The sequence below is a fragment of the Magallana gigas genome, chromosome 5, assembly GCF_963853765.1.
Source record: "Magallana gigas chromosome 5, xbMagGiga1.1, whole genome shotgun sequence".
Classification (NCBI taxonomy): Eukaryota; Metazoa; Mollusca; class Bivalvia; order Ostreida; family Ostreidae; genus Magallana; species Magallana gigas.
Genome location: NC_088857.1, coordinates 49,837,999 through 49,850,250, shown reverse-complemented (window position 1 = coordinate 49,850,250; position 12,252 = coordinate 49,837,999). Strand labels below are relative to the sequence as shown.

General features: G+C 33.6%; 2 protein-coding genes across 4 annotated transcripts; one reads left to right on the top strand and one right to left on the bottom strand.

Annotated features, from left to right (window-relative positions):
- Window positions 1-71: 71 nt before the first annotated feature.
- Window positions 72-3,978, bottom strand: LOC105330096 (prestin). 3 transcript variants are annotated; one of them, XM_034458177.2, is made up of 3 exons: window positions 3,838-3,978; window positions 2,327-2,999; window positions 1,853-1,995 (listed from the first exon to the last, which is right to left on the bottom strand). In XM_034458177.2, the coding sequence occupies exons 1-3, from the start codon at window positions 3,843-3,845 to the stop codon at window positions 1,987-1,989; spliced, it is 690 nt and encodes a 229-aa protein (XP_034314068.1). In that variant the 5' UTR covers window positions 3,846-3,978; the 3' UTR covers window positions 1,853-1,986. The 3 variants fall into 3 exon arrangements, with proteins under 3 accessions (XP_019923571.2, XP_034314063.1, XP_034314068.1); XM_020068012.3 differs by having other exon boundaries at window positions 72-2,999; XM_034458172.2 differs by lacking the exon at window positions 3,838-3,978 and having other exon boundaries at window positions 75-1,995; window positions 2,327-2,461.
- Window positions 3,979-5,614: 1,636 nt separating this feature from the next.
- Window positions 5,615-11,037, top strand: LOC105330097 (phosphatidylcholine transfer protein). Its single transcript, XM_011431674.4, has 6 exons — window positions 5,615-5,872; window positions 7,615-7,732; window positions 8,083-8,162; window positions 8,544-8,715; window positions 8,964-9,031; window positions 10,542-11,037. The coding sequence occupies exons 1-6, from the start codon at window positions 5,744-5,746 to the stop codon at window positions 10,629-10,631; spliced, it is 657 nt and encodes a 218-aa protein (XP_011429976.1). The 5' UTR covers window positions 5,615-5,743; the 3' UTR covers window positions 10,632-11,037.
- The last annotated feature ends 1,215 nt before the right edge of the window (window positions 11,038-12,252 follow it).

The following is a 12,252-nucleotide window of genomic DNA, read 5'->3' as shown; positions in this document are numbered from 1 at the left end:
AGAGAAAGAGAGAGAGAGAGAGAGATGAATTATTAAAAAACATAAAAATTGTCTTTTTGTTTTCTTTATGCATAGTTACAAGGTTCTTTAATAAAATATCAAGTGCAAATTTTCAACAATATTTAAAATTGGATGACTTGTGTGTACATTTAATTTGTATTGCCAGTTGTTTTGATAAAATAAAAAACCAAGAAAATTACACATATGTATTTAACTAGCTCTAGCAACGGTCGATTAAAGATCCCATTCTGTGCAATCTTTTAACACCGACGAATTAAAGTTGAAGATCTCGAGGCTGCAAGATTCGCTTTGGCCATCCTGATACTCGTGCCGACATGGTAACAAATTACATATACATAATACGGTCTTGTGTATAGTTGGTGCCGGTTAGGAGAAATATTTATTTTCTGACAGCCGCTACTTAGAGATATCTGCACCATTATTTGCTTAGTAGGTAACTACGTGTGCCGATTTTTCGCAAAATGAAACTTATTAAATTTAAAATGATCGATGGCATGGATTTTCTGTATCTTAAAATAAATCAAGAGAACAGTTGCAGTTGATATCAAAAACTTCTCCAAAAAAGTATAATACCTCAAATGACTAAAGAAATGAAAATAAAAACCAACGGAATTGTGATGGATTTTCTACTTTACTGCACCAAATGAGGTTGCTTGATAAAAGTTGAAGCTTATGGTATTAAGAAACTTAAGAAGCTAGATGCGCTTATTTGCATTGTTAGACTATATTGATTCCCTTCGGAAGAAAAGTTCTGTATGAAGATAAAAAATATACAAATCTAAATTTTACAGGTAGATATGATGGGTATTTGTTGTAAATTTAGCTTTCTTAAACTAAAAGGAAACAGAACCTTGTATTGTTCATTGTAAACGCTAAAAAACAGGCCACGTACTTCTAAATAAGATATACATAACTACTAGTAATTATCTGAAGCTGTTACAGTGATGGCATCGACGATGTCAGGAAAGACATGTTCCTTTCCCACCGTTTCCAAAAGTTCTGATCTTTTCATCAGGGCCAAGAGGCTGTTTGTACATCTCACTAGTAGAACCTCGATTCCAATGAGTCTGTATTCCTTGACAACTGCAGAAAGAGCCGACATCCCTGTTAGGTCCATGTAGTTGAATGACGAACAATCGATAATAACATACTTTGTTTCCATACGCTCACACTCTAGATCTCCGGTTTGTTGGCCGTCACGGGCAGGGGCTTTGTTGACTGTCACCGTTACTTCTTCTGGGTCCTTCCCCATCCCTCTGGGATCCCAAGTTAGTCTATACAAATTTTCTCGGAATGATTCGGCTGTAGCAAAATAAAGTGATGATTCCATCTTGAAAATTTTCACGTTCGGATATGAAGTTGTTTGTTGTGATTCCTCCACGTATAAGTCCTCATTCTTCAATTTTCCAAGCAGCCCAAATTTCCCTCTCTGACTTTGATATACGACAAGGAATATACTTAAACCTACGCCACAATACAAAGCATATGGAAAGTCGATGAACACACCACTAAGAAGTGTAGCTATCCAGACGGTAAAATCATATTTGTTAAGTTTCCACAGCCTTGGTAATTGTCGAAACTGTAAGAGGAGGTTCTTGATTGCCATTATGATCATGATGGACAAAATAGGTAGAGGTAGGTATTGAAAATATTCTCCAAGGAACAATAGAATGAGCAAAATAATGACAGCAGAAAAGATTCCATTGAGAGTGGACTTTGCTTCCATGGTTTTCAGCAAAATAGTACGAGGTGGTGCAACGCAGGATGGAAAGCATCGAAAAAAAGAACCACCTAGATTGGTCATACCGTAGGCCACTAGTTCTTGGTTCGTATTGATGGTATTTTTTGTCTCGCAGACTTTTGCCATGGAGATGGTGAGAACAAACACAATAATAGCAATTACGACAGAATCTCCTATAATACCGGGTTTGAGTCTCGGTAACGATGGAGGAGAGAGTCCAGCTTCTATACTTCCTACAACAGGAATGTCAAACGTGGGGTTAAACTGTCCAAAGTATGACACAACAGTTCCGCAAATCACAAGAATTAATTCGATGGGAATAGGCATATACAATTTTGATTTAAACTTTTCGTTTATAAAATCTTTTACAAAAATCAAGACAATGATGCAAATAATGGACGTTACTACTGAACCTACGTTAACAGTGGTGATATTTTTAAAAATTTCAATATAGGTAATGACTAGTTTCCCTGGGCCACTGATTAATGGTATATGAACACCGATTGCCTTTGGTATTTGGCTAGTGATAATATGGATGGCTGCAGTGGTCGTGAATGAACTTACAAATGGGGTAGACATATATGATGATATAAATCCAAGTCTTAGTAATCCCAAAACCAGAAGTAAAACACCGACTATGAAGGATGAACCTGCAGCGAGAGCCGCTTTGGCCTCCACAAAGTCTACATCGTTCACTTGTACGAACGTCATGCTGTCGTTAGTACTGTTTGTGCCCCCTGTGTGGGATGGTGGCATCGTCACGTGACTCTCCACGAGATTTGCCGTGAACAAAGCAATCACAGCGTTGGTACCGATCGATACAAACGGGCATGTACCGAAAATAACGTACAAAACAACGGGGTAAAACGAAGTGAAAAGTCCGTATTTAGGAGCAAGAGAGGAGAGTATTCCGAATGCCATACCCTGAGGAAAATGGAGACAGGCGGTGGATAAACCGCTGATTGCGTCTTTGAGGAGATCGTTCTTGACATCATAATGACGTAAGGTTCTTACGATTGGAAACAACGATAAGAAATAACTAAGGAGAGCAGTTCTTGTGCATTGAAAGTCCGCACAGATATCTCCACATTTGACATCCTCGTATTCTTTTTCTGTCAGATTGTCCAAACTGTTTTGTGTCTTTGGATGACGCAACAAAGACGCATTTTCAGTAGCGTCATCTCGGCGTTGAATTCTGCAGTTCCTGTCTAAACCACTATTTTCCTGACTAAGGTTCCTTAAAGAGAAAAAATGAGGAGGATTTAACTCAACAAAAAACTTATACTAAACAAAAAATTAAGAATTTTGGTTTTTAAGCGTTCTTGAAATTTTGGCATTATAAAGATACTTAGATCAAGTAATTTCTCCTCTATTTCTTGTGAAATATTGATAAAAGCAAACTTATGAACATACGAGTTTAAATCAATTTTGTCTCTATATTATAATCAATCAAGAAATGCATTTTTTCTTAAAATACAACAATATTCAAACTTCAAACTACTTAAAAAATATTTTGTTAAGATCAGTCGATTTGGAAATATTATACGAAGAAAAAAGTACTGTTATTTACTTCCGATACAATTAACATTAACTCTGTCTCTCTCTCTCTCTCTCTCTCTCTCTCTCTTTCTCTCTCTGGACTTCACTGATTCAGTAATTCTTGATGTTTAGTTTTTAATTGGCCAGATAAGTGTTTATCCAAAGCCAATATAAAAAACCCAAACATCGTTTTTAATCAATGCATACATGTTTCAAATTTTAATAAGAACATAACATAACATGCCAATAATCCCTACCCCGGCTTTCTCAAATACACAGAGCTGAGTTAAATAGGCTATTTAGATAACCTTGAAGCAAAATTGCATGACTATCTGAATGCACACGTTACTTAACACGGAATGTACAAGTGTTTTTTGTGTATTTACATAAAGAACATGAATGTATAGTATACTATAAGAGATATGAACGTGTGTCCAAGTTTGTATTGAAGCAGCATAGAGAGATTATAGCTATATATCGATTTCCATCTCTATAAATAGTGCGGCAAGTAAACAAACAAGACATTAATATCTTACTTTGACATGGCTTCTGTCGCCGATTTCTTTGTTGTAATGTTATTCGCTGGTTGTACATTGACCCCTAGCCTGTTACCATGTGACCTTTCCTATTTAGCTCACCCGAATATGTATGGTTAGGTAGAGTATGTCTTACGACGCTTCTGTTCAAGGGACATAACTTGCTGCTACCTGTTGGATGCGCAGTGAATTAAAAAAAACCAAAAAAAAAAACCAACAAACAAACAGGGAAAACACCACCCTCACCAGCCAAGTGTTCACGATCGTAAACCTGTTGCTAGCGAAGATGGAAAACATAGATAAAGAAGAAATGCAAGTACATGCATATTGCTTTTGGTGTGTTGTTCAAACTATACTGGATGCATGAGCTTAGTGCACCTTCATTATTGTAAGTAAATGCTTACAATGAACATAATGTTTTACTATATATTGCATTTAGAATCGATCGTCTTACGTTTAGCTTTACTTTAATTAGTAGTTAACCCCAAAATGTATTTGAAGAGACTAATTTCGGTCACACTTAACATTCCTCTCACTGGGCTCTCAGTAACATATCAACGTATATATACGCACTGCAGTTTGGAGAGAGAGAGAGAGAGAGTGGGGGGGGGGAGAGAGAGAGGGTTTTTTTTTTATATAGAAAGAGATATATATTATATCTACATGTATATATTTTCTTTTCTTTTCATTTCAATTTTTTTTAATCATAAACGATGATTTACATTTTTTAAAGTTAGACTAGTACTGATCTTGCTTATAATAGTTCTTCGACCTATCTATCTATCTATCTATCTATCTATATATATATATATATTAATTAGCTGAAAACAGTCCTTTTACTTATTTTAATGAGAAGATGACAAATCATTTTTGACTTCAGACTAAAATAAGTAATGCTCATTAATTTGAGTAAATTAAATGAGAAAACTGAAAACTCCACAGTGACTATGTTTACGGCATACATTGTAAATGACGTAAATTAGGCTGCTTGAAAATTGGTGCAAGAGAGCCAATCATTATCTAAAAGGGTGTACATTTGTCCAACCGAGTTTCTTGAAACAGTTGTAAAAGAATCAAGGAACACAACAATGTGGGATAGTATAATACAAACACGTAGTGGCGGAAGGGGGGGGGGGTATTAGGCCAAACGTTTTTTTCATTTGTGAAAGTATTTTTTAAAAATCAAAGGAAAAACTGTCGGCACTTACGTGAAAACTGTGTTTTTTAAAAATGTACCTAATTTATGGGGGTAATGGTGTTACAGTTTTTCAATGTGCAATAAAGTACATGTAGGCATGATAATAGCTAGTCTACTCATAACAACGAAAAGCATACAAACATAATTAATTGACATTCAACAAAATATCAAATATATTATCAATTTCCTTGATTTATGAAATTGCATCAATTTGACGGATCTTCAAAGACTTATCGACTCTGTTAAATGTGTTTTTGATTTTAGCAGGTTTCACAATACTAGATTGTCAAATATAAGGTGTTCTTTAAAAAAAAGTCGTTTTTTCTGCACTGACTGATGTTGATTTGCGTAAAATATGACATGCCCTTAGAAATGTTTAAAGTTGCAATACTCTGTCTGGGTAATTAAAGAATTACTTTTGATAGAATCATATTAAAATATTGAATAATATGGGTGAAAGTCGATACAGTAACACTTGTCGCCACTCGACCGTCGTTGCATGTCGTAACGCGTCTCTAGTTCGTTTTCCCGACTTCCAACCATGCTGGGTTTTATTTGTTTACGTTGCTAGATTACCGGAAGTAAACAGACACATGCTGAAACACAGAAGGCCAAATTCTAAAGAGATCAAATCATCAATACATATTCCATATTGTAAAGTTATTTACTGGCCTGTTGAGTGGTTTTTGATTTATTTAGTCATCAAAAATGACTTTGAATGTATTTAACGATCTCGAGTTTGAAAGCGTCGTCCGAGAATTTGACACCCCTGATGTCGAAGGATGGGAATTTTTCACGGAGAGCCACGGAGTCAAAATATACAGACTTTATAACGAGGTATTAATTTAATTGAAATATTTAATAATTTAATTATATAAATCAAATGATATTGGATAAGTGTATTCATCAAATAACCGCTTCTGTGCTTTTTGGACTTCTTGATCAGACACTGATTAACAGATGCTTGTAAATAACAGTTTGTCAATCAATTTTCCACAGGAGTCGGCAATTTTATCAATTTCTTGTAAATAAATGAGAAACAGGCAAAATCCTACCAGTGAGCTAATAGCTAGTCGCTACATAGCCCTAGTGCATAGAATATATTGTATTGTGGTAGATCTATAAAAAAAAGAATTAGACATGATTTTCTTATATTCACCATGTTTAGTAACCATTGGTTACATGTATTATGCAGTTATTGAAGTGAAATGATTTCTGTCATTTTGGTCCTTCACTAGTACAGCTCAATATATGTTCGGACCATAGCAGGTTTGGCCTTTGGCTGTTCATCGTTTCACCATTAGTCGTTTTGGCCAGAGATATTATTTATTATTTTCAGACATTTTTAACCTAATCGTAAGTTTTATAGTTTATCATAGAATAATGAAGAAATAAACAATGCGAAAAAAGATAGCATTTCTTACAAAGTTTTTCCCTTTCAGGGTAATTATGATTTTTTTTTATTTCTAGTTGTAGTTTTGTACATTTAATAAGTAAAAAGTCTCCTTCTCTGTTGATATGTAAATAAGAGAATCCTTATCATAATGATGAATTAAATGATAAATAAGCCATTCATAAACATAACATTCATGAATAAGCAAATGGTGTCTGAAGATGGTTATAAGAACACAAAGCAGAACATTGAACAAGCACTAAACATTAAATGTATGTTTATAAGATATGATTTTAAGTTTTATAACACTTATATTGTTTACCACTGTATCAAAGACTAATACCTCATTTGTCTGTTGTCTACTGCTATTCACGCAATGCCAGTCAAAGTTTTCCTCGTACTGCAGCCGTCTGTATTCTTCCTGTGTAATACCTGTAAAAATAAAACATTCTGATTTCAAAAGTCATGCTTTATGATTAATTTATCTTATTTACATGGTACACTGATATATAGGATTTTATGCCAGTAATTGATTAAAATAATTACCACTGTTGCAGGTTCTATGCTGTCATCTGTTACATAGGTCACACTGTAATGCACAATAGCACTGCAAACGACACACTCGGCTGACTCAACTGTAATAAAAACAAACATGAAAAATGGTTTTTGGGGCATTTTCATTCAACCAGATGCTTAATCACTGATTTTAAAAACTTAGATAAATGTTTTAAAGTACATTCTAAGAATTCTTGTTTGAGTGACTTCTTTCTCTGAAAATGACAATTGCCACCTTAAATACAACGGGGAATCTTATGTAAGACAAATTTCAGTTGATGTCAGTTACGCCTTTTCATTATTAATAAAACAAATGAAACTTAACTGAAGAAATGAAAAATTGCCTAAGTAAAAGCATTTTTTGAAAAGGACAATTATTTTTTAAACAACAAATTCTAAAGTGGACCTTAATTTCCTGTGTAGAAATTTAGACAGCCATGCATGGGTTTTAGAATTGAAGAGGGCGTGACAATTTGTATGTCACAGTAGTTGGTGATTAAAAGGATGTGAATGGAGTACATGTATTAGTTTTGATTGTTTTGCTGCAACTGCCATCAAAAGAGAAGTAAACATGTAGATCATTACCACCAATCCTATTTCATTGGTTTGTAATCCTGTATTTGCTCTGCAGACGTCAGGACTGTATGAGTACAAAGTGTATGGGACCCTAGATGACTGTCCACCTGATGTATGTTCTGAAGTCTACCTGGACCTGGAGTACAGGAAGAAATGGGACAGCTATGTCTCAGGTAACCACTCAGCATCAATAGACAATCCTAAAAATATATGACAGATTGAGATTTGTGGTTTCACTTTGTTTATTGTTTTCTCCTATAGATAAACCTCCAAAGTTCTATACGTTTAAATGCATTGAAATAATTTTGATTAATCTTATAAAACCACTACAAGATGAGCAATTTTATTCCTTAGATAAATTGATAAGGAACTTGAATAAGTACATGTATTATGTTTATTATTACTCATGTAGTGGAATATAATGTTTTTCTAAGATCTTCTACTGTAGGATTAGTTTGCTGTTGAGAGTGGTGTGGGATACTTGTCTTCTATTTACACTAACAATAAATCTGTTTCTTTGTAGAATTGTATGAACGAGAAGCCAACGGCATGAAAGTCATTTATTGGGATGTTGCCTATCCATTCCCAATGTCACATAGAGATGTATCCTTTGATTAGATGAATCATTATGACTAACAGCTAAACATTTTTAGAAATCAAAGAACTAGTACTTTTTAAATAGATAAGAAGAAGATTCTTTTGTCAGAAATATGTATATCATTTTATTCAGAGAATGATGATTAACCAGCAATTTAAAATACATGTATACTTTGCTTTGGTTCAATTTTCACAAGTAAACATATCTTTGAAAATGTTACTTTTACAAAATCCACACAAACTGGTGCCCTTACATACTTGTATTATGAAACCAAAGTAAACTAATTCAAATACATTTACCGTATATCTTACTGCTCACATTTTCAAAGAAAAATTATTTTACTGCTATCTTGGTTTTTAATGTATGATTCTTAACTAAAAACATAGTATGTTTACAAGAGAGAATATAAGGAATTGGAACACAATGGACAAAAGGTGTATGCAGTGATGGCCAAAAGTGTGGAGTGTTCAGAAATCCCCGAGAAGTCTGGAGTGATCAGAGTAGACGATTACAAGCAGAGCTGTGTCCTCACCACAGACGGCAAAGTGGGGTCCAAAGGTCAGTGTTTACACACCTAAGGAAATTTAATTTTGCATCTTATAATTTAATTATTAGATACAGAAAAGGCAGGAAAAGATTTTCCCCCATTTTAATGACCAGAATTATATGCTTCAATATTGTTACAAAAGAAAGGAAAATTGATAATAATTCTTTAAAAGAGTAATTCAACTCATATTTTCAAATCTATTGAAAGTTTCAATCTGATACATTGGTTTTTTAAATGTATTTTGCTTATTTCTTTTCAGCATTTATGAGATACTATGACAATCCAAAAGGCATGATACCCACTTGGCTAATCAACTGGGGTGCTAAGGTACGTGCAAGTATTCTTGTGCTTATACCTTAACAATTGTAAACAATGCGTGGGTAGGTTAAGGCAACTCTGAGTTTTATGACCGTCGATATTATGATCAATTTAAAAATTGTTTATTTTTATGAAAACAGTGCTGAATATTTATATCAAGTACCACGGTAAATGTGTTCGCCATGATATTATTTTTCTACTTTGGAATCGAGTCGATCTTTGAAGCTGCCGTACCATGGTATTACGTGCCAGTTAAAAATAGATAACTTTTTTACAAAATCAAAAAAGTCAAAAAGTGTAACACTACCCTGAAGTTCATTTGTATGTATGATACAATAAATCGATCGACAATTAGTTCATGTTTATGAGTAATGCTGCTAGAATCCTATTGTTAATCGCATAAAGTAAATAGGGGGACCTATTGCCATGCGCGGATCTAGAGGGGGGGTCGGGGGGGTCCCGACCCTCCCTGGAAAATGAAAATTTATTAAATTTACATAGTAAAATTATCGCGAAAATATGCCTCGGACCCCCCCTGGCAAACACAATAATCCTTCGGACCCCCCCTGGAAAAAATTTCTGGATCCGCGCATGATTGCTATTATTTATCGGAAACCCCCTCGACTTCTTCAAAATCATAGAAAAAACTACATATTTTTTATTTACAACAACAAAGCACAGGATTCTAGCAGCACTTTTCAAGTAGTTTATGTTATGTGTTTTGATATTTGCCAAATTCAACTTTCATAATATTCAGGGTAGTGTTACACTTTTGCCTTTTTTGTACACACTGACAGAGGAAAGGCCGGCCAAGCCACATAAATTTCTATCTGCTTACCCTATAACACTCAGTAATAAAACAAAATATCAATACCTGTATTATCCTGATTATATCCAAACTGAAATTCATCTAAATCTTGTGTATCAGTATGAAATAAGTCAAATTTTGGCATTGTTTACACTGCATTCCGACGATTTGTCTCCTGACATTGATCCTCTCTGTTAAACATGCATGTGACGTCATCAATGATAATTATAGTTACGTAATACAGAGAAATCGAAGATATATTCAGTTAGAAGAGTTTCTAGTGAAATTTTACAACTGTAGTTTTTATAATTTAAACCAGAGATAAAGTGAAAATTGACATGTTCCTGATTAAAATATGACATCATGCTGCTTATTGTGACGTCGTATCGATCAGAGGAATTTTTACTCGATCTATCGCTGAGAGTTGCCTTAACCTACAGTGAATGCATAGATAAAGAAAAAGAAATGCCATTAGTTTGCCTGAATCAGTATTTATACATACAAGCTTCACAATCTTGAATGATATTATCATAAGAAAATGATGTGCCTATATACAAGTTTCTCTGTTTCAATGAGAAGAATACAAGGTGGAATTTAACTTTAGGCTTGACAATCTTGAATGACATAATAAGAAATTGAGTGCATAGTTATGAATTACTCTGTTTAAATGGAAAGAGCACAAGGTCAAATTTATTGTTGTTTAATTTTTAGACTGGTGTTCCCTCTTTCTTGACCATGATGCAGAAAGCTTGTCGAACCTACCCCGAATACAAGGCTAAAAGGATGGCCGCTACAAGCTAAATATCAGGACTAAAATTAGATAATACTCAGGTCAAGGTCACAGCCCAAAAATCTGTGATCAAATTTATGTCTTTTGACAAATACAAAATGACCACTTTTATCATTTTACATTCCTTTCTTTCATATTGTTTAATTTATTGAATGTTAGTTTGTTTGTGCTTAATGAGTTTTATACATACAGAAGAGTGGACTTGTATTGTGATATACCCAACTCTTTTAATTTATTGAATGTTAGTATGTGTGTTTTATGACAGCCACTTCCATACATGGATAAGATTGTACTTCTATGTTATATACCTATTTCAGTGCAATGAATGATTATTCTGTGATGGTATCATTTGTTCATGTGATTCAAATTTTGACATCAAATTTAGATTTAAAAATCAAACAATAAAAATAAAGTATGTCTTAATATTTTTTGTTGTATATCAAAGATGAGGTGAATTTTGTGACTAATCTAAACTGTTTATGGTGCTCATTTAGTCAACAATCAAATCCAACAGACGAATGTGAAAAACGGCAAACAAAATGTGAATGGTATTTTGCTCATATGAACGAAGGCTCAATGAGTGAGCTATCCTGATCACCTGTTGTCCGACGTCTGTAAACTTTCCATGGCCAAATTTAACCAAACTTGGTACAATGCATCCTTATGGGAAGAGGGAATTAAATTGTTAAAATAATGGACACACTCTATTTTTAATGGAGATATTAGCAAAACGGTGAGTGTCTTAAAAAAAATCTTCTTTTCAAGAACCATTGAACCAGAAATGCCAATATCTATACCAAAACTTGTATTTACATGTATAGTGAAAATTCTGAATTGTTAAAATTGTGATAAAACAGGGGCCCCAAAAGGGGCTACAATACTACAATTTGTGATATTTCTATGCAAGCATCCCCAAATAGTGTAGATTCCAAATTGTTAAAATTGTAACCCCCGCATCAATTCTGGAGTCCCAAGAGGGGTTAAAATTTGAACATAAAATATATATGGAAAATGTTTAAATTGCAATGCTATAACTTTGATACAACTTTGCACACATTCTAAGAGAGTGTATATTCTAATTGTTAAAATCGTGACCCCGAACTAATACTAAAGTCCCATGAGGGGTTAAAAGTTCAACATAGAAATATATAGGAAAGTGTTTAAAAATCTTCTTCTCGAGAACAACAATGCTACAATTTGTGATATTATTATACAAGCATCTTAAGATTATGTAGATTTTTAGATAATTATTTAAAGAAGTCTCCAGATAAAAAAAGAAAATTTAGTGATAAGTTTTCCATATTTAAATACAGGTGTAGTCTGGTGATAAGTTTATCGACACATCAATATTCTATTTGTTCGATTGATCAAGAATCTTTTTGAAAAACCATTTCACAAAACAGAGTCCAATACAGCCTTTTAATTATTTTATATGGATATTCTGCAAATAGGGTATTTAAGAATTTATTTATTTAAAATTTGGTCCCATTTGTTGTGTTATATAATTATGAATGCATATATGCCAAAGATGTTGTTTTTAAATAAAAGAAATGTGTCTATAATTAAATTGTTATTATTTGTAATTTTGAATCCATGGATTAAATACAAAGAATAACAAATAGTCACTTAAAT

Excerpts from the sequence above, each read along its gene's own strand:
- LOC105330097 (XM_011431674.4), top strand. The coding sequence starts at position 5,744 with ATGACTTTGAATGTATTTAACGATCTCGAGTTTGAAAGCGTCGTCCGA. Across the intron at positions 7,733-8,082 it reads ATGGGACAGCTATGTCTCAG|AATTGTATGAACGAGAAGCC; the intron begins GTAACCACTCAG and ends GTTTCTTTGTAG. Across the intron at positions 8,716-8,963 it reads CGGCAAAGTGGGGTCCAAAG|CATTTATGAGATACTATGAC; the intron begins GTCAGTGTTTAC and ends ATTTCTTTTCAG.